This window comes from Meleagris gallopavo, chromosome 5 (genome assembly GCF_905368555.1).
Source record: "Meleagris gallopavo chromosome 5, MGAL_WU_HG_1.1, whole genome shotgun sequence".
Taxonomy (NCBI): Eukaryota; Metazoa; Chordata; class Aves; order Galliformes; family Phasianidae; genus Meleagris; species Meleagris gallopavo.
Window position 1 is genome coordinate 16,067,215 of NC_139408.1, and position 19,419 is coordinate 16,086,633.

At 37.5% G+C, this 19,419-nt stretch overlaps 1 protein-coding gene across 1 annotated transcript; it reads left to right on the forward strand.

Annotated features, from left to right (window-relative positions):
• The first annotated feature begins 13,685 nt into the window (after positions 1-13,685).
• Positions 13,686-15,964, forward strand: LOC146544253 (spexin prohormone 2-like). The gene is made up of 4 exons (XM_085226107.1): positions 13,686-13,721; positions 13,862-13,939; positions 14,024-14,081; positions 15,876-15,964. The coding sequence occupies exons 1-4, from the start codon at positions 13,686-13,688 to the stop codon at positions 15,962-15,964; spliced, it is 261 nt and encodes an 86-aa protein (XP_085082233.1).
• The last annotated feature ends 3,455 nt before the right edge of the window (positions 15,965-19,419 follow it).

Below are 19,419 nucleotides of genomic sequence, written 5' to 3' on the forward strand. Positions count from 1 at the left end.
GTTTACACGAACTACATGTATAGTTTTCCTATTCCTATGCCATCACAAATACTGGGTCTGTACACTTTAATGAAGCGGTTCGGCTGTCTACTATAGAATTAAAACTATATTTTATGAGGTGCCTTAATTTGAATCTAGCAAAGCAGTTGAAGACATGTTTAATTCCTCCAAAGAGTTTTGATGTAGCAGGACCAGGATGCGAGGCCCATAAAGTGTAAATGGCACAGAAGAATTGAGGAAAACTTTTAGAGTATGAAGAGTTTTACTAAGGTTCTTCACATTTGACTATGACATTCTACCTAACACAATGAAATATCATCCTTTCAAAATGCTGTTTCCTGGAGCACACAGACTGACATAAACTTTGCAGAACATTATTACATAACCTGTTTTTCACTTTTAGCATAGCAGAGTACATTCTAGATGCCAAGCCATTTGCGACTACTCTGAAACCACAAGGCCATTTTGCCCTGTCAGTACATCTTTGCTCTTCCTCCAGTAATCACTCCAACTATGATTCAATGTCTGATACACACCTTCAGAAGCATACAAAGTATTTTCCATCAGATTCAATAGGCTTTTGGGGAAGGCTTTTTTCCCCCTACACAATCTGGTAAATCTATGAGACTCCAAAACATGAAAACAATACAGTGAATTCTAACTTGTGTACATTAGCACCGTTCAGCACTTCAAAATTCATTTTTACTAGTAATGTCCTTATTTCCGGTCATAAATTTGAACCATGGCTTACTAAAAGCAAGAGGAATTTTCAGCACCAAGCTCATGAAATTTGGAACAATTTTGTAGGAATGTCTACTTGAAGTTCTGAAAACACAGATTACTTGAAATGCTGAAGACTCATAGGATTAGGTACCTTGCAAGATTTCCAAAACTGTCTGGCAGGAAGGTCCACGTGTTCTTACACATCACACTAAACAGCTAAGTGCACCTATTACAAATTTATATACATATATCCACAAAAGCTGTCTTTTAGCTGCCTGAAGTAATCCACGTGCTCACATTCAAACATGTTTTGGTAATAATACTCCAAAATACAGAGAGATGTGGAATTTTAGAAGTATTTCTTCATTCTGCAGACTTTGGCCTTTGGAAATACAAAGGGCCAGAACTGTAAACAAGTATTCTTTGCAGCCAACTTCAGTAAGTCTTATTTTATTGATCTTCTTTTATCTAAAGCATGGTTTACATTTCCACAACTCAGACATAAATTTTGCAGATAGCTGGAATGATGACTCCATAATCAGCCTCTCAAAAAATACCTGATAAAAAATGCCCTTTAGACTATGATTTGAAAACCATTTGTTTCATCAGAGCAAAGAGAAGGCAGAACGATTTGTTTCAATCAAAAATTTAAAACAAAAAACCCCAAACCAACTTCTAACCATTTTGTCTACATTTTATTCACTTGTACATTCCGCTGTATCACATCTCCCTTCCATTGAGGATTAGATCAAACTTTGGTCTGCACTAAAGATAAAAGCCAAGGTCTAAAAAATAAGTAAAACTTTGTTGCAATGTTTGCTAATGCAATGAAATTATTTGGCATACAAATTTAATACTGAAAATGAACAGGAGGCTCGCATGATTCTGAATAACTGGATAATAAAATGGAAGATGAAATTAAATGCTGATGCAAGCAAAGTAAAATGCACAGAGGAAAACAATTCTAATTTTGCATACACATAATTATGGTCTAAATTATCTCCAGAAAAACAGCTTAGACTCATTGTACATGGTTCTCTAAAAATGTCATTCTAAACCCCAGCAGTATTTACAAAGGCAAATGGAATGCTAGGAATTATAATGAAAGCAGGCAAAAACTCAAAAACATCACTATACTACCGTTCCCATCTTTGACACCAGTTGTACTTCTGGTCACTGCACTGAAAAAAGAGGGTACTCTAGAACCAGAAAAGTAATCAAGAAATGTGATGAGGGTCTTCAGCAGCAGGAAACAATTATAAGCAGAGACACTATAGAGGCCGTGACTCATTAGCTGAAGAGATTGCTATAGTGGGACACTATAGTCTTAAACATCACAGTTGCAGTGCCTAATGAATTTTATTCCATACTGTAATCCAGGAATTAATGATTACCTAACAAGATGATCATGTAACATTTTAGAACCCCACTCCAGAAAAAAGAGTGCTTCTCTCTGCATTTCATAGTGAAATTGTGGTACGGAAGGCATTGCAGAGGCCATGCTGCAAAAGCAGTTACATTTAGAAGAAAAGTCCCTCAAAAGCGATTGGTCCAAATGAACTTACTGGCTCAGAAAGTCTAACTGGATTGCTCCCTAGTGCATAATCAACTTGTATGCGTACAGAGCTGTAATATAACCCTTGCAACTGTGATTCAGAGCTTAATTAAAGCAGGGATTCGTCATCTGCATAGCAGCTAATGTCAGTTTACAAAAGAAACTTGGAAAATCCACATTTTTGGGCTAAAAATTATACAGAAATTATGACTTCCTTTAACCAAAAAAGGTATAGTTTTAATATAGTGCTTCACTTGTCAGACAGTCTCACCGATATTTGTTTAAATGCAGAGCAGTTCAATGCAGAAGAGGGTATTTCCAGATGGTGCAGTTGATACAGAACAGTCTATTCAGATTAGGAAACCATTAAGCAGCTGACAGGGTACATGCATTTTCCCACCTGTCTACTCATGTAAAGGTCAGACTGCAAAATTAGCATACAAAAATTAGATAGGGACTGCGAATAATGAGGAAGCTTGATACAGGAATTGACATAACTCTGCTTTCAAGTTTAATGTTGTAATAGTTGAAAGCAAACTATAGCCCTGTTTCCTATGACCAGCACACTGACTTCCCAAGCTAATGGAGAACCTCGTGACAGCTCACAAAGGACTCTGACAGTTTCTTAGCTGTACTTTCAGACAATTTTCAATTACTTAGCTGCCTTTCAGACAAGACAAGGAGATAATGAGGTGAGACAGTACATGAAGTAACACATTAATAACTCACAGCAAAAGCTATGGAATTAGTTTTGTATGATTTCAGAGAACGGGACAAAAAAAGAAGCAAATCAGAAATGGGCACCAGGGAATAGTTTGTAATTTACCCAGGATATAAATTACCTCAAGGGATTTCTAGGGCAGACATGATGCTTGAAAAGAAGTTGAGAGCTAAGCGTAATTAGCAGAACAAACGAATTTTCACCAATTGGTGAAGTTCATCAATAAATTGCAGCTCTTTTTCTGTCACTATTTTGTGTCCTATCATTTATTTTTAAATTTTTAATGCATATAATAATAACTCTGATACTTAATTCAGTGAGGAATGAGGATCATTTATGTTGCTATAAGTTCCTATGATAGTCTTATTTCAGTGTAGGGGCATTATATCCTGCTTTACTAAGCACCCCTGTTCTGAAAGATGGAAGATTTAGGAATCATCATTTTTGGGGTGGATTTCACACTAGCTGATCTCCGTTGCTACTAAAACCACGTGCAAGAGCTGTATGCACTTCTTCTGTATTCAGAAATTAATATTTGGGGGACACTCATGCTAGGCAGCTTCTTTTAGGATTCTTTAAACCAACTTCAGGCACTTAAACTGAAGAGGACAGTTGTGCTAAGTGAAGATCTGTATCATCTTCTGCTCTCAGCTAGTCAAAAGTGTGTGCCCTGACTCTGAATTCAGAACAACCTATTAAGTTAGGCATTTTTGCTAGCTTCTGCAAATGCAGGGTGAACCTCGGCCCGAAGACTTAAGAATAAGCAAAAACAAGGAGGAAAAATCATCATATTTTTAAAGCTCAGGATTACACTTTTTGTATTACTTTCCAAAATGCAGTTTTTCAAATTGTGCCTGCTTGGCCTTCATGCTGGTTATGCATTTATTTAATATTTAAAAATAGATTTCTATAAAGTCAGCATATATGATACAAATTCTGGTCTACCAAAACTTGATAAAGCAGTACTGATGACTTTCAGATAGGTTTATGTATATCAGTTAAGTTCTGATACATCCAGTGGAGACGTTATAATAAAATCTCATTTTTTAAATCTCATAGCTTAGAATTAATACGATTTCAAAATAAAACCTATAGCCATTCTCATTCCCTAAACAATTCTCCTCCTTCCTGCCTGCTGCAATGAAATCCTTTCATTTTGTGCCTTCAAAACCATCTGATTCAATCTATTAAAGAAATAATACTGGTCTGTATGTTTAGAAATATCCCCATGTCCATTAAATCTTAATTAGTTTTATGTAGTGCAAGCTGTTTCTCTTTTTTCCCCCAAATATTTACATTTTCTCTGTCTTTTGCAGCATTTCCATTTAAATGCCTTTCCCACCACACATTATAGAGTATCTTATCCCTCATTACAGCACTCAACATTTATTTTCAAATTAAGTTCGGTTAAACATTACAAATTTGTTGTGTAAATCACTGTTTTGATATCCTTTTCCCCACTCTAGCTGTCTATTAGCATAATGCACACTAATTACCAGTAAGCTGTATTTATGACAACGTTGGCGAGCCAGGTGTTCTTTACTGAGCAGAAAACACACTTTTTCTATGACCTGTAATAGCTATTATGCATAGGCACTAGTCTTTTCCTCAGACACCAAAAGGCTGATGCCCCTTACAGAAAAAAATTACATATATATATATTTTAAGACATTTTGCCTTTTGTAAATTTAGAGTGGAATCACATCTGCGAACAGGTTGAAATACATCTGCTGAAAATGATGCTTTTATGCTACAGAATTTGGGAAAAATACTTTTTTGCTGAGCCTCCATTTCAATTTATAATAAAAACATGAAGACTTGCACCTATTAAAGTTAAAACTCACACCTAATTATAGATTCCTCAAACCCTGTAAGAAACTAGTCAATAAATTCTTCATTGACAAAAAGCAGTCTCAGGTATGGAGCAATAATTTTATTTCTGCCTTTCTCTACTTAGCACGTTTTCACAGACACGGAAATAATTTTTGCTCTTGCAGTTGCAAGGCATTATGTTTCAACACCACTACTATGCCCTCTTTCACAAATCCTCTGGATTCTGTTCTTAGAACCAAACACCCACAAGTTGCTGAAACTTGAGGGAAACCTGGTAACCTTTATCAGTGATGGGATGATGGGATCGAGTGCACTCTCTGCACATCAGCTGATGACACCAAGCTGAGCAGTGCAGTTGATACAGCAGAAGGAAGAAATACCACCCAGAGGGACCTTGACAATCTTGAAAGATAGACCCATGTGAACCTAATGAGGTTCAACAAAACGAAGTGCAAGGTTGTGCATTGGGTCACAGTAATCCCAGGTATGTATACAGATTGGGAGAACTCCTTGCGAGCAGCAATGCTGAGGACTCGGGGTCCTGGAAGGTGAAAAACTTAACATGAGCCAGCAGTGCACTCTTGCAGCCCAGAAGGGCAACAATATCCCAGGATAAGAAAAGGAGTGGCAGGACAAAGGAGAGGTCTGTCAGTGGTGAAGTGCTGCAACAGTCTGCCCAGTGAGATTGTGGATGCCCTGTCCCTGGAGGTGTCTAAAGCCAGCTACGACAGGCCCTGGGCAATATGATCTAGTACTCGACCTGGTGGTTGGCAACCCTGCCTGTAGGAGAGGGGTTGGAACCTGATAATCCTCAGGGTCCTTTCCAACCCAAGCTGTTCTATGAGAAGGGTTTCCAGAATAAAAGGTTTAAGTATTTGCAGGGTCAAGGTTTATAGTTTTTTTTCCCCCCAGTTTTGAATAAATGCTTTGAGTTTTAAACTATATAGAACACATTAGGGTGTTTCATGCAAAACGTTTAAGTTCCGTCATTTTTGTGCTTTAATACATGCTTTCACCTGAATGCACAGAAAGCTGACAGCTGGGTAGACTGCAGTATTTGGAAGTTCTGTACTTCCGAATGTAACAGAAGATCTAGATGGCCACAAGGTGGAAGTGTTGCTCTACTTGAAAAAAAGCTCGTGTATTTAATAGATTTTAATCAGTGTAAATGTCCGATTTACTTAGAATTGCAAGTACAAACAAAACGTTCTGTGCTCTCTAACAGCACAAAATGCATCGTCTGTATTTGACTGCATATTGTTATTAAATTTGTATTTATTATTGTATTGATTGTATTGATTATTGTATTATTATTATTGTATTTGTTATTATTTTTGTATTAGAGTGACAAAAATTAAAAACATCATTGGCTGAAAGACAATAAAAACAAGAATGCTTTATGTTTCAGTGAGAACAGGAGGAAAATGTACGTTTTACAATATGAATAGGGAAGATTTGAGCAATATTCACAGTGCAGTATATTTGTTAAGAAGCAGCACAGCAGCTTCCAAAACTTCATGGTGAAAATCTCATGTTGTAAATAATGACAGATTTAAAAGAAAACTTATGTGCCTGCATGTGAATACAGAGAGCTACACTATATTGCTGATTGGATAACTGGTTTACATATGCTACAGATAAAGAAATTGTACAAAAATAAAAAAAGATTATTTTCAGGATTCAAGAAACATCCCCCTAAGAGATGATGATCGTTATTGATGCTTAGATGTTTGCAACAGCCCAGAGCTGTAAATATCAGTATTTCTCTGGAGGCAATTGCTCTTTTAGAGGTGGACTCCTCTGAAAGACCAGGGTAAAGCAGCCTGTGTGGACCTCCAGGGAGGGGGTAACGCTCACAGCTGCTACAAGGAAAGATGTAACTGGGCAGGAATACAACTCTCAGGACTGCTGAAGCAGGATTTCAACAGAAGGAAAATTACACAGCACTGAGAATGTATTTTGTGTTCATTCAAAAAACTGAAGTGTAGGACATTGAGAGAGCAGCAGCAACTCCCCAAAGATATCACTGGGCACTGCTTTGGCAACATTGCTACATTCAGCTGCTTTCCTCTTCTGCATGTCTCACTTGGTCAGCTGAATGCAATCACACGTCGTTTAGAGCCAAACAGCTGTGATTCTGTGATTTGCTGTTCTCCACACAAAGGATTTCTGGATTCACTTTTGTGGTTGACCAACACAGACACTAATAACAGCACATAAGAGGACTTTAGTTTCTGGGAACCATTTTGCCCTACAACTATCTGGTAAATGATGGTCTGCCAGAAGATTTGGAGACTGTGATATTACAACAAAGTTTTATTGTAACAGTGTTCAAAGCACACTGAACTAAATAAAATAAATGGATGGCATATTGCAAAGGTATGAAAAACATGAATGCCTGCAAAAAGAGAGAATACCCAGTAACAAGAGTACCACAAGTATGGGAATAGGACTGACAAATGAAATATGAGACAGTACAGATGCAGACTGCACTCCCTGCAGATCCCCAGACTGCTGTTCAACCACAACTGAACCTACCTGGTGAAGGTGTTTTTGACTCCTTGCCTAGGAAAAGAGGAGACATGGAAGAATCTGGTCTCTAAAATTGCTTTTAAATCCTTTTACAAAAATTAATTACAAATACAAGTAACAAGATTGTATAAAATGCTACATTTGTGTTATCTTCCTCCTCACAGAAAAAAAATATCAGCATACTTAGTGTTCAAAATCACTAGAAAAAAATCTAATGTGCACAAATATATGTACATAAACACATACAATTGATCTTAGGGCAAATTTGAGCGTTCCAAATCATAAATTAGGACACAGGATTTCAGGCAGTGGAAATAGGTCAAGTGTCTGAAAATTAAGGAAAAAGAAGTTAGCAGCTCTGAATTCTATAATGAATATTTCAGAAATTTTTTTACTGAAACATTATATAAGTCTGTGGACTCCAAAAAACACATTGGTGTTAATGTTAGATGGGAAAAAGTGAATTTCTAGGAAATGGAGGTATGAATATACATGCACAATAGGGGTTACAACCCACACAAAGTGACACTTCATTTTTAATCATGCTCTTCAGTAACTATTATAAGGGGAAGTAATTTTAATACTAGGTTTTACAGACAAAAATAAGAAAATATATTCTTGCAATTTAAAATTTAGTCTAGATCTATGGGCACAGCTGTGTGGGAATTTGGATCTTTAGCTCTTCCATTTCACTCAATAATTGCTAGCAATGGAACTGTTTACAGCATAGTGTTCTATGGCTCTCAGACTTAGGGGTGGGATTTTGAGTGGCCCTGTCTGGGGGGTTGGACTCCATGATCCTTGTGGGTCCCTTCCAACTTGGGAAGTTCTGTGATTCTGTGATTTGAGGGAAACAAAAAAAATTACAAACCTAAGTTTTATCAGCATAGATCATTCACTTCTTCTGAGGCCAGTTGTGCAAACCCCTTCCTCTGAAGTCAAGGCACCATCTGCACAATTAGATATTATCTCAGCTGCAAGTATCAGAACCAGGCCTTTTAACCTTGGCTGGATGATGTTGAATAATTGCATCAATTAGCCGTGACAAGCCAGTGATTGGATCACGTGATTAGTAGTTCACTCATCTTCTAGCTACCTAATTCATGGTTAATGAGTGCTTTTCAAACACTCTTTACCATTGGGAATCAATTCATAAATCACCCCCTATTCATGTAGGAGTTCACTGTCTGAAGAAAAAGGCTATGTAATTATGTGGATTTTATGCTTGTCATCTCTTAAGAAAGTAGCAGATCTGTGGGGGAAAAAGAAAGCCACAAAACAAATTACACTATCTTGCCTCACAGCACTTTCTTTTTTGCTTGGCACGAGGAGATTCTCGCTTAAGCGTATGACAGGACAGCAGCTAGTCTCCTTTTTCACAAGGAGATGCATTTTTTTTCCTCCAGTTCTTTAAGAGTTCACATATACTGTTTCTACTTAATCATATTTTTTCTTTGGTGAAATTTAATCATATTCTAACTTTGCTTTTTTTTCCCCTCCTCCAGACTCACTGACCCATAAATCAAGAATTTTAAGTATTAAAATAAATCCGTGCCTCTTCCCGTAAAAGAAGTAAGAACGCAGTGGCTTCTATACAACTGAACAGAGGGAAAATAGATTACATGTGGTGTCCAGCATTTGAGTTTGAACAACCAGACTGATTTGCCAGTTGTAGCATGAATAAAATGCTTTCAGACAGGTCAATACAGAGTAGACACTAGTACTGGGGAAGAAGCAGGCAAACTAGTACAGTAAGGATAAAGGATTTACTTTCAAGGACGGCAGAAAACACAAGTCTCCTGACCCATCAAGTCAGTTTGCTACGGCTGGCACCCAGTCTGTATAAGCACTTCCCTACATAGCAAAGTAACAGACCATTAATAAGGAGGATTAATTTCTCATACAGGATTGTATGAGATACACATAATATCTACATTGTCACATATACACATTGTCATACAGGAACACTCTCAGGGCGAAGCACAGTTAAAATATTCAGTCCTGTCACGTTACAGAAGCTTTCCCACAACTCAGGAGTGGAGCTAACTTTCACATGAAAGCAGTTGGGAACTAAGGATGACAAGAAGGTAGAGAGAAGCAGTTTCCATGCCAAAAAGGGCATAATTTTATAATACCTAAGAAAGAAAGACAGAGCAGGTACAGTGATGATAACTAGGTTCAGCTAACAGTCCACACTGCCAGACAATCGTAGAGGGATGAAGCAGTCTGAAACAAAGTGAGATAAATGCGTTTTAAAGACAGTGTCAAGCAGGCTTTGCAATGACTGCAACATAGATTTAGCAAATGCCTGTGTGAGAGCTTCAGCTGAAAAGCTCCTCCCGTGTAAAGTGCTCCCCCTAGGTATTGAAAGCAGCGCAATTCCCAGGAGATGTTGGGGGATGCACTCTGGGCTCTAGCATTGAACAAATCTTGACTTCGTGTGGTACTAAAGTTTTGTCTACATTGTGCAATGAAATGGTGCTCAGAGACATCTGTTCCTCATAAGTGAATTAGATTTGCTTCTCGGTCCAATGATTTTGGCATAGCCCTGCAGTGTGCTATGGAGGGATAAGCTCCTAGAAATCAGCACCACAAGTAGACGAATGCAAAATCCAAACGGGCAGAGCTGTCTACTTATTATTCCTCATTATGGCCATACGTACTCAAGGTAGTTCAATGTTTTTCATGTAGCCTATAGCTTTGCAGAGTTCATTCAAAATGTGACATTTCTGACAGAGATTAAAGGGGCTATGGGTGCCTTCAGCTCTTATATCAGCATATATTATATGTTAATATACTCAGCATAGACAAATGCCACATCTTTCTTCTGTGCAGTGAATACATTTCATATTGTGTTACGTTATTAGTGCCATTAGAGTGCTTACTGTCCTGAATGGTCACCACAATACAGATGTTCTGAAATAGCTAGTTCACAGAAACCAATCTAGAAAGTTCCATCTTCCTTTATCTTAATTCATCCAATGTTCCTTTTGTATTTACTGTAGAGATAATCAAGATCCAGTCAATTCAGCACTAAGAAAGAAGAGTAAACTGAATAAGGCAGAAAATGATTTATGCACAGGTACAGGGGAAAAGCTTGCCAAGTCTTTTTAACAGTTAAGCTAGCATTAATGTGTGGATGTGAATAACATTAAATTATTAATAGATGATCAAAGCTATGAGTGAAATGACATTATGGGAGCTTCCTTTGTCAAATTGTTACAGATTCCTTTTGTTTAATTCAGAAAAGACAGGAAAGAAAAAAGGAGTCTGTAACAACAGTGCATCTATCCCCTCCTGAAACTCAGGAGGAAGTGAGTGGGAAACTTGTTTAGAGCTTGCACAGGAAGATGAAGGGACCTGTGATATAGAAGGACACCTATTAAAGACTCTTGGTCAAGGAGAGGAGACTTTCTGCAGCACCTCACTGAAGCATTTAAAGGACTGAACACTATAGCAGTGAGACCTTTGCCTGCTCATACACAGGAAAACAGTTGCAAGAAAACAGTAACAGGCATTGTAGTAAAGCTTCAGGAGCAAATTAGCACAAACAAGGGAAAGGTATTCATACAACTTAAGTGCCTCAAATCTTGGGCAGGCAGGCACGTGTGTGTGTGTACATTCATATTTGTTCAGCATGCAGATATGATTATCAAGGTGGTTGCAGTGAAAGAAGAGTTCAAATCTAGCAAAGACAACTAGACACAAGTAGAGAAAGCATTCTCTGTGTTTACAGAGAAGGGCAAAGAAAAGTGTAGCCCGTGGCTAAACAGTAAGGAAGAGATAGTTAACACAGAAGAAATCACAAACTATCCTATTTTCAGGATATGGTAGCCTAGGGATCAAATAAAGTCGTTTATTGCCAACTGTAATCAAAGTATTGTTCCAGCCACTGCAAATATGAATTATGCTAACAAGAAAGCAAACTAAAAAGAAATAGACTTGGCAAGGTGTTCTAGATCCTTCATGTAAAGAAAACACATGAAATTATATTTTACCTTCTTCTCTACAGCCATGAACATCAAAAGTCTACTCTAAAACCAAATAACAAATATCTTAGCCAATGTGATGCTTCCAAAAGACAAACCTTCAGGGGAAACCATGACAGCCAATACAACCAATACAGAGGCCTTTATCAGAACTGATGCCAGTGAAAATCTTGCTAATTTAAGTGGAGTCCGAGTCCAGCCAGAATGAATAGGAAAGTTTATTTTGCCTTGTTTTGATTCAACATATAGCAAAGTAGAATATGGATAGAGTAAATATCTTCCTGATTTGAGAAAGCTGCTTGGGTTAATAGAGAGTTAATCTCCAGAGCTGTGAATTGTCTCTAGTTTTAATGATCCAGCTCACAGTAAATTTATGCAAAATATTCTCCAGTGTTTCTGGAATACGCAAGTAACACCTGCTTCCAAGTCGATATTATCTCTCCCATAAGAAGCAGCAGCATACACAAAAAGGCACCTGCAACTCATAATATAGGAAAGTCAGATGCCAGACTTCAGCCCTTCAAGGACTGGTTTATAAAATACCACCCTCAGTTTTTTTTTTTTTTTTTTTTTTTTTTAATAAACAAAGAACTGCTCAGCAGCCACAGTGATGTTTCTTGCCCATAATCCTCACTTTGAACCTTGGGAAGGTGATGGAACAGCTCATTCCCAAAAACCGTTTCCAGGCACAGGAAAGCAAAAATCATTAGAAATAGTCATCGTGGATCCACCAAGGGGAAGTCACATCCTGATAAGCTTCTGTAATGAAATCACCAACCCGACGTATGAGTGGGGACCCGTGGATATTGTCTCTCTAGACTTCTGCAAGGCCTTTGACACCGTGCCCCAAAAGATGCTCAAAGAGAAGCTGTTGGAGCATGGGCTGGATGAGTGGACTGAGGTGACTGAACAGCCATGGCCCAGAGGGCAGCAGTCAATGACACAGAAGTGTACTCAAGTGTCCTTCTTTCAGGCTGTGTTTTTAATATTATCAAATACAGAAAAGCAGGAATCTTTTAGATACTTTATCTCCCTTACCCCTTAGTTTTATTTTATTCTGGGCAAAATATTTTGCTATATTCTTAGCTTGATTTTCATACACAGATATAGAGAAAGCCTTTTATTTTGCAGTAGAAACGCATTTTAATTTTGGAAAGGTCTGTAAGGATAAAAAGTTAATCTTTACTTCCTTACATGTATAATGCTGTAACGCAATGGAAAACATAGCGATAACAGCAGAGTAGCAAAGTCCCAGGCTGCTGCAGCAAGCAAGGACTTGCACAAATGCAACAGCCATGCGCACAGAAACAAAGAAACTACTTACCCTTAGGCAGCCTCCAGCAGACAGAAATCTTTACTGATCCCCTTGCCTCCACCACCACTCTTAAATGAGGTCTGGGACGGGGTGGATCCTGGCCACCACCCCTTCCCTCCCCCCTTCTGGTCACACAGGTGCATTGCATTACATGCAGCTGAGCTCCCCTGGCTTGGCCCTGCCTTCCCACCAGGTGTTCAATCACTGGTTCAAGCTTTGACTTGCATTTCCCCTACATCACCTCATCGTTTTAAAAACTTTAAACAGATTTTAAAATAAATAAATAAATAAAAAGCTTTCTTTATGAATACTACAGCTAGTGTAATCACATAAATGCATATGGTCATTGCTTTTGCAATCAAATGATTGCAAATGATTCCTGAAAGAGGAACACCAAAAAAGTGAAGACGTACTCCTATGTAATGAGCTAGGGAACAATAAAAGCATAAAAACAAAAATAATAATAAATTCATGATCTAATGAGATTATGAAAGCAAAATAAAATTTTTACAAATACATGACATCACGTAACTTATAAAAAAAAAATGAAAACAAGAAGAACGTGACAGAAAATTACACAGGTAGTAGAGTCAGTAAAAAGAGAAAACTACTTTAGTTACTTGTTTTTTGTAGTAGAAAACAGGACTGAATATTGTGATTTCGTGTATGCACCACCTACTAAGAATGCTTGACATTTAGTCAACTTGTGGTTGTTTTTTTTTTGTTTTTGTTTTTCTTTTAGGTACAGGTTGTTTTCAGATCTCCTGGGGCCAACTGTCATTAACTACTCTGGTATAAAAGAGCCTGACATAATTTCTAGCCTTAATCACAAAAGGTGGTAAATACTTTATACCTAATTCTCACAACGAATCTGCATGCATACATTATTGCCTGTAAGACAGGCAGCTGTAAAGGACCATGACCAACTGAACTGAGATTTGTACATTTTATCATTGTCAGCTACTTGAGCTCTTCATACGTGAAAAAGTAGCAAAGCAGATTTTTGACAGTATTTGGATGATAGAAGAGACTGACAGAAGTCGTGGTAGAATGGTAAGAAGTTTAGAGTGCATGCATGCAGATGTTTATAATATTCACTGTTTCATGCAGATGTTTATGATATTCACTGTTTCATTTTGCTTACTGCATCAGGAAAGAAAAAAATAGCTAATATTGCTTTTGTTTTCTTTCAGAAAACTAAAGCTGTTGTGCTTTTTGCTTGTGTCATCTTCATGGTTTTTCTTATAGTTGAAATCGGATGTGCTCCAAAGGTAAACAGTGTTAAAAATGTCTTTATTGTACAAGAGGGTTTGCTTCTAGTGAAATAACAGCCAGTTTCTTTCTGTAACTTACAGGGTAAAACCATAGTGAGAAATTGGGGCCCACAATCAATTCTATATCTCAAAGGACGCTGTAAGTTATATTCAAAACCTGTTCTGTGGACAATGAAGCTATATGCTGATTTGGACTAAGAAGTTAAAAATTTGTTAATAGATTTTTAAAATGTCAGTGAAAATCAAAGCATGTTAAACAGATTGCTTCTGACATGACAGCTATGACAAATGAAATAATGCAGATCAATATCCTATATTAGGCAATTGCTTTAAGAAACTTCTTGTAAGCATATTTGCATTATACATAAGTTGTTTTAGCAGATGTTTATGTTTATGGTATCACATTTCACTCAGATATATATTCATTTCACACGTGCCTTTCATGAACAAACCACATAATACTAATTGCAGAATTAAAATATACTTAATTTTTGTGGCAATTTGATGGCATTGGGCTGAAATATGCTGTTTATCTTTCTGATTGTATTCAACCTCCCAGATATGAACAGTGATCTACCTTTCTACGTGCAAACTGAATGCTGCATTTTATTATGGGGTTTTAAATACCAGTTCTGATTATTTTTAAGGCTAGCTAGCAAATAGGTGTTTTGTCTTGCTGAAATTTAGAGGAATCTTCACAGTAAGCAATCATCTCTTCATACTAAATAACCAGAAAAAGACAAATGCTTGTGAGTAATAAGTGAGAGGAATATGAAGTTGGCTTCTGTTTGCCAACAGAATGTCAATGAGTAGGCAGCCCTTCTAAAAATATCTTTAAAAACAAGACATTTGAATTAATGAGGTACTTGAAGAAGAGAGGCTCTATAGTACACCTACTCAGTATCGTCAGATATTACTCAGGTGACATTTGCTCTAGAGATTGAGGACTGTAGCTGATCTACTCTTTTGACTTCCAGGATATATTACAGTATTTAGTGAACAATTCAAAGAGTGATTGATGGCCTGAGAGTTTTTTGCTGTAATGCTATGTGCCCTATGATTTGTAATTTCTGAAGTCCGTCTGGCTTTAAGAGTATCATTCTAGGCTAAGATATTATTAGAATTATCTTGAAGTGTTTTGATGTGAAATCAAAATATTTCTGAGATGCATGCACAGTAGATCTGAGGTAAATTTATTTTTAAATTTAAGTCCCTAAAGAAGAAATTTTTGTTCCATGATCACATCACTTCTTTCCAAATCTAAATTAGTCAGAAGATACAATCATACAAATAAATATGACCTCATCTGCAATCTAAATAGAGTGTGCAGACCAAGACTCTTCCCCTAATCATGCCAGAAAAAGTACTGACCAAAACCACTGTATACTGAAGATGAGAATGAGTCATCAATAAGTAATTGTGATAGACGTTGTAACTGTTGCTCATTGTATGATTTTGGGAGATACGTTCTGAATTTTTTATCTCTATTGTACAATACACAAGTGACAGTGGTACTTGAAGAGTAAGAAACTCTGACAGTTGAGATAGACATCTTCTAGTTCTAACCACGACAAACCATGAAACTGATTTCCAGGTTCCCAGACTAGATTTTTTTTCCAAGTAATTTGAGTTCTCCCATTCTTTCTTCTCTATATCTATACTTCCTATAGGCACTGTGCAGAATGTACAGATGTTTGAAAAGGGCAGTGTAAAATGGTCTGTCTGACTATATTATACAGAGAAACCAAGTGAGGGCCAGTGTCTTGTCTTTTAAAGTCAACATCTATGTTCTGTAGGAGCTGCACAAGTATTCCTCTGCCTAGGTCTGGTTTTCCTCATGTACATAGTAAACGTGTACCTGTTACTTTGGACTGCATGCAGCTGCTGATGGAACCATTTTCCTGAATTTTCTTTCTCTCTCATTTATCACTAGATGGCAGGAGATACACCTCTGAAAAGGATGAACAGTATTACAAGCTTAACCTGGAGGACTTCAGCGCATTTTTAAAAAGTAATTTCTGAAGAAAAACATTTATAATTTGCAAGTGTATTACCTATAGCTATTTCTCTGTTGATTTCTATCATAGCAAAAGCAAAATCCTTGAGGAGCTGGCCATTTCTAACTCCACGGAATTTACACTGCAGAGGATCTGTTTCCTGGTTTGGTACACTGACTTAAATTTAGGGAAAAGCAGATTGAGGTGAGGATTTTTCCAAGTGCTAAGAATGATTTTGTTCCTGCTGCCTTTTACAACTTGAGCCGAGCACACAGCACTGCCCTCTCTTCAAAACCACTGGTATTCTAAGAATTCAACTATTTATTGGAGAAAAGAAAACAAAAAGAACGCAGTTAGTCTTTCTGTATAAACAGAGTTGAGAAAAGGCCAGCAGCAGTTTTGTGCACATTCAGAGCCAAAAAGGAAAAAGACTATAGCAGGAAGACATCTGGGGATAAGAAAAAAGAAAGATGGAGAGTTTCACTCCAAGGTCTTCCTAGAATAGTGACTGTAGAAATAATAATTACCAGAAAATCATTGGTGGAAACAAAGCTCTAAAGAGAATGGGTTTTCCCAGCAACAGTTCAGCCCGCCATAGAGAATGAGCACAGCTTCAGTTTTGGTGATTTAGAACACAGCGATATTGTTGGAAAGTGTATAGGAACTGCTGAATCATGGCTTGAACCTCTGATTGACCACCTGAGGTGAGCAATGAGTCAGCCACGGGAGCACAAGTGAAGACAATTCACCTGTGCTACTGGAAGGAGTGGAGCCTGGCTGCATCTCTCCTAGACTCATTTAAGTGCTGACTGCCACTAGGGAAGGATCTCTTCTTGAGATTGCTCCCTGTGGAGAATATTGCAAGCCTACGACATTGGTAAGCATTTTCCATATATTATCTGCCTGTTGCAGTAATCTTACTTAGCTCTACCTTTCCTGGGTATTTCTTAATTATAACATCTGTATATTCATTGATTATACAGAAAATTAAAGGAAAATAGACCAGAAGTAACAAAAAAGCAATTTCACGCGTAGGTAACCCTTTCCTCACCCTTAGGTTGTTGTGGAGAAAACTGCCACAATTCAGCTAGGCCTATGAAAAACATTCAAGGTTAAGCTTTCAACACCCTATTATAGGACTAGCTAAGTACATACTTTCTATATGAGCAAGAACAATATTCTAGGCTTTTAAAACTGATAGATATGCATCTGCAGCTGCTGTAGTACAGGTACAAGACCCAAACCCAATATCTGAGGATGTCAGAGAATAGATCTCATCTTCAGTGCAGCTAGAATGGGTTATGAAAATGAATCATAGATACCAAACTTTGCTTCTTACAGAATGTCCAGACAATATATATGACTTTCTGTTGTCTGTGTGTTTGTTTTTTGTTTGTTTGTTTTTTTTTTTAACTGTAGGCTGTGTTCAACACCACTGAACATTCTGAAAATCAGAAGATTTAAAGCCCAAAGTGTGAGCATTAAATGCTTGGAATAAAACAAAGCTTTCCTTTATTTGCTACAAACATCTCATTCTGAGAAACAATAAGTATTTTAACTGAATGTTAATACTGCAAATGTCACAGTGTAAGTCTCTTTAAGGATGTGCATGCTTTATATCATCTTGTTGAAAGAGAAATCTTCATTAGACTTACATTTGAAAATTAATAAAACTAAATGCTTACTAATACAACTCATCTTGTTTTCTTTCCTTACATTATATGGGAGATATGACATAAGTAACTTAAAAGCTTGTATGTACCTTTATAATTTTCTTAGTTGTCTGTGGAAAGCAGCAGAGCTCAAATGTAAGCATTTTTTTGGCTCCTCTTAGAGAAGTTCTTTACAAAACCTGTCACGTGATGCTACAGTATTCATCTAACTTCATGAACTATATTCAGCTTCTCCCTGTGTCTGAGCCTATCACTCCCCGGTACCAGTCTGCCAAAGACAATGAGGTATCTCCCCGTAGATACAATTGTGACTCTCACAGCAAATGCTGAGTGTCTTCTATGACACGACACATGGAAGCGATCGCATTATCTTTAGAGGTTAGTTCAACACAGATACAACGTGTTTGCCCCTTATTCAAGAAATTGCCAGAAGAGCCATCTACCAGATCATGTTTCAGGTATTTTAATGCAACTACAGTTGCAGTGTTTTCCTTCTTTTCCAGCTTTGTTAAAACAGAATTTAGAAATCTAAATAGATATTTAAAGGATTTTGTTGCTGTCAATTTCATGAACCATCCTAAAAACGTGCTATATTCTTACCTGAGATCTAGAAAAACATGAAAACCTCAAGAAAGCTGCTTCTGACCTTTTCTATGCACATGATAAATCTTATTATTTACCTGTTGAAAAGTTGACTTAATTTTTCACTCATCATATTAATACAGAACAGCTGCCCCATGCAAGTTAAATCCATGTACTTCTATGTAATCCATTTACCTCCATGTGAAGTTAAGAAATTATCTAGGATTTTATAGTCTGACGTTGCTGCCTGATAAATAGGCTGTCACAATTCTGCATTCAATAAAGTTTGCTGATGCCACCTATACAGTACAGCTGTACTCCAGCTAAATGCTTTACTAACTAAAGGAAACAATGAATGACACCATACAAATACAAGACTATCCCCGAAAGAGACAAAGTGATGGAACTGGGTGAAGTGCAGAGGGACAAAGCCGGGTATGAGCAAGTCCCTGCATAATATCACTGGCTTTCTTAACTAACTGAAGTCGAGTGAAAGGCTTCCACCAATTTCACTTGACTGCTTAAAACTGACTCTGCATCAGAAAGGAAAACTTCTCCTCATTGCTTATCCTAGTACTATAATGCAGAAAAGAGCACATTCAAGATGTCCCATATAGCTCTGAAAATCTCACTACTAGCTCCAATTGCAAGGACAGCTCTGTGGAAAAAATTATTTCAATCAGCCCATATAGAATCATAGAACAGCCCGGGTTGAAAAGGACCACAATGATCAATTAATTTCAACCCCCCTGCTATGTGCAGGGTCAACAACCACTAGACCAGGCTGCCCAGAGCCACATCCAGCCTGACCTTGAATATAAATGTGGGCCCATGCCACCCCTAAGGGGGCGAGGCACACGTTATATTAACTCAAATTTTCAAAAACAAGAGAGCAGTTAAGCATCACCGTTTCCTGGGCAGCCAGAGCTTGCCACTGCCTGTACCTCTCCCAGCTTATAGATGAGAGGTCACTTCCCAGCTCTCCTCATTTACACTTATTCTATACGTCTTGCTCTGATGAAAAAGACAGCTGTTAAATGTGCTTATATGCACTTAGAGCAAAGAAAAGGTATGTGAAAGTTGCAGAACTGAACAAAGGAGTTCTACAAGACAGATGCTCAGTAAAAAATAGTTTCAAGCTCTAAAGAAACCCAAGTATTTCTTCTTAAATGAAGGAAAAATGATAAAACCTAAAAGCGACCAAAAGATCTGTCTATACATTTCT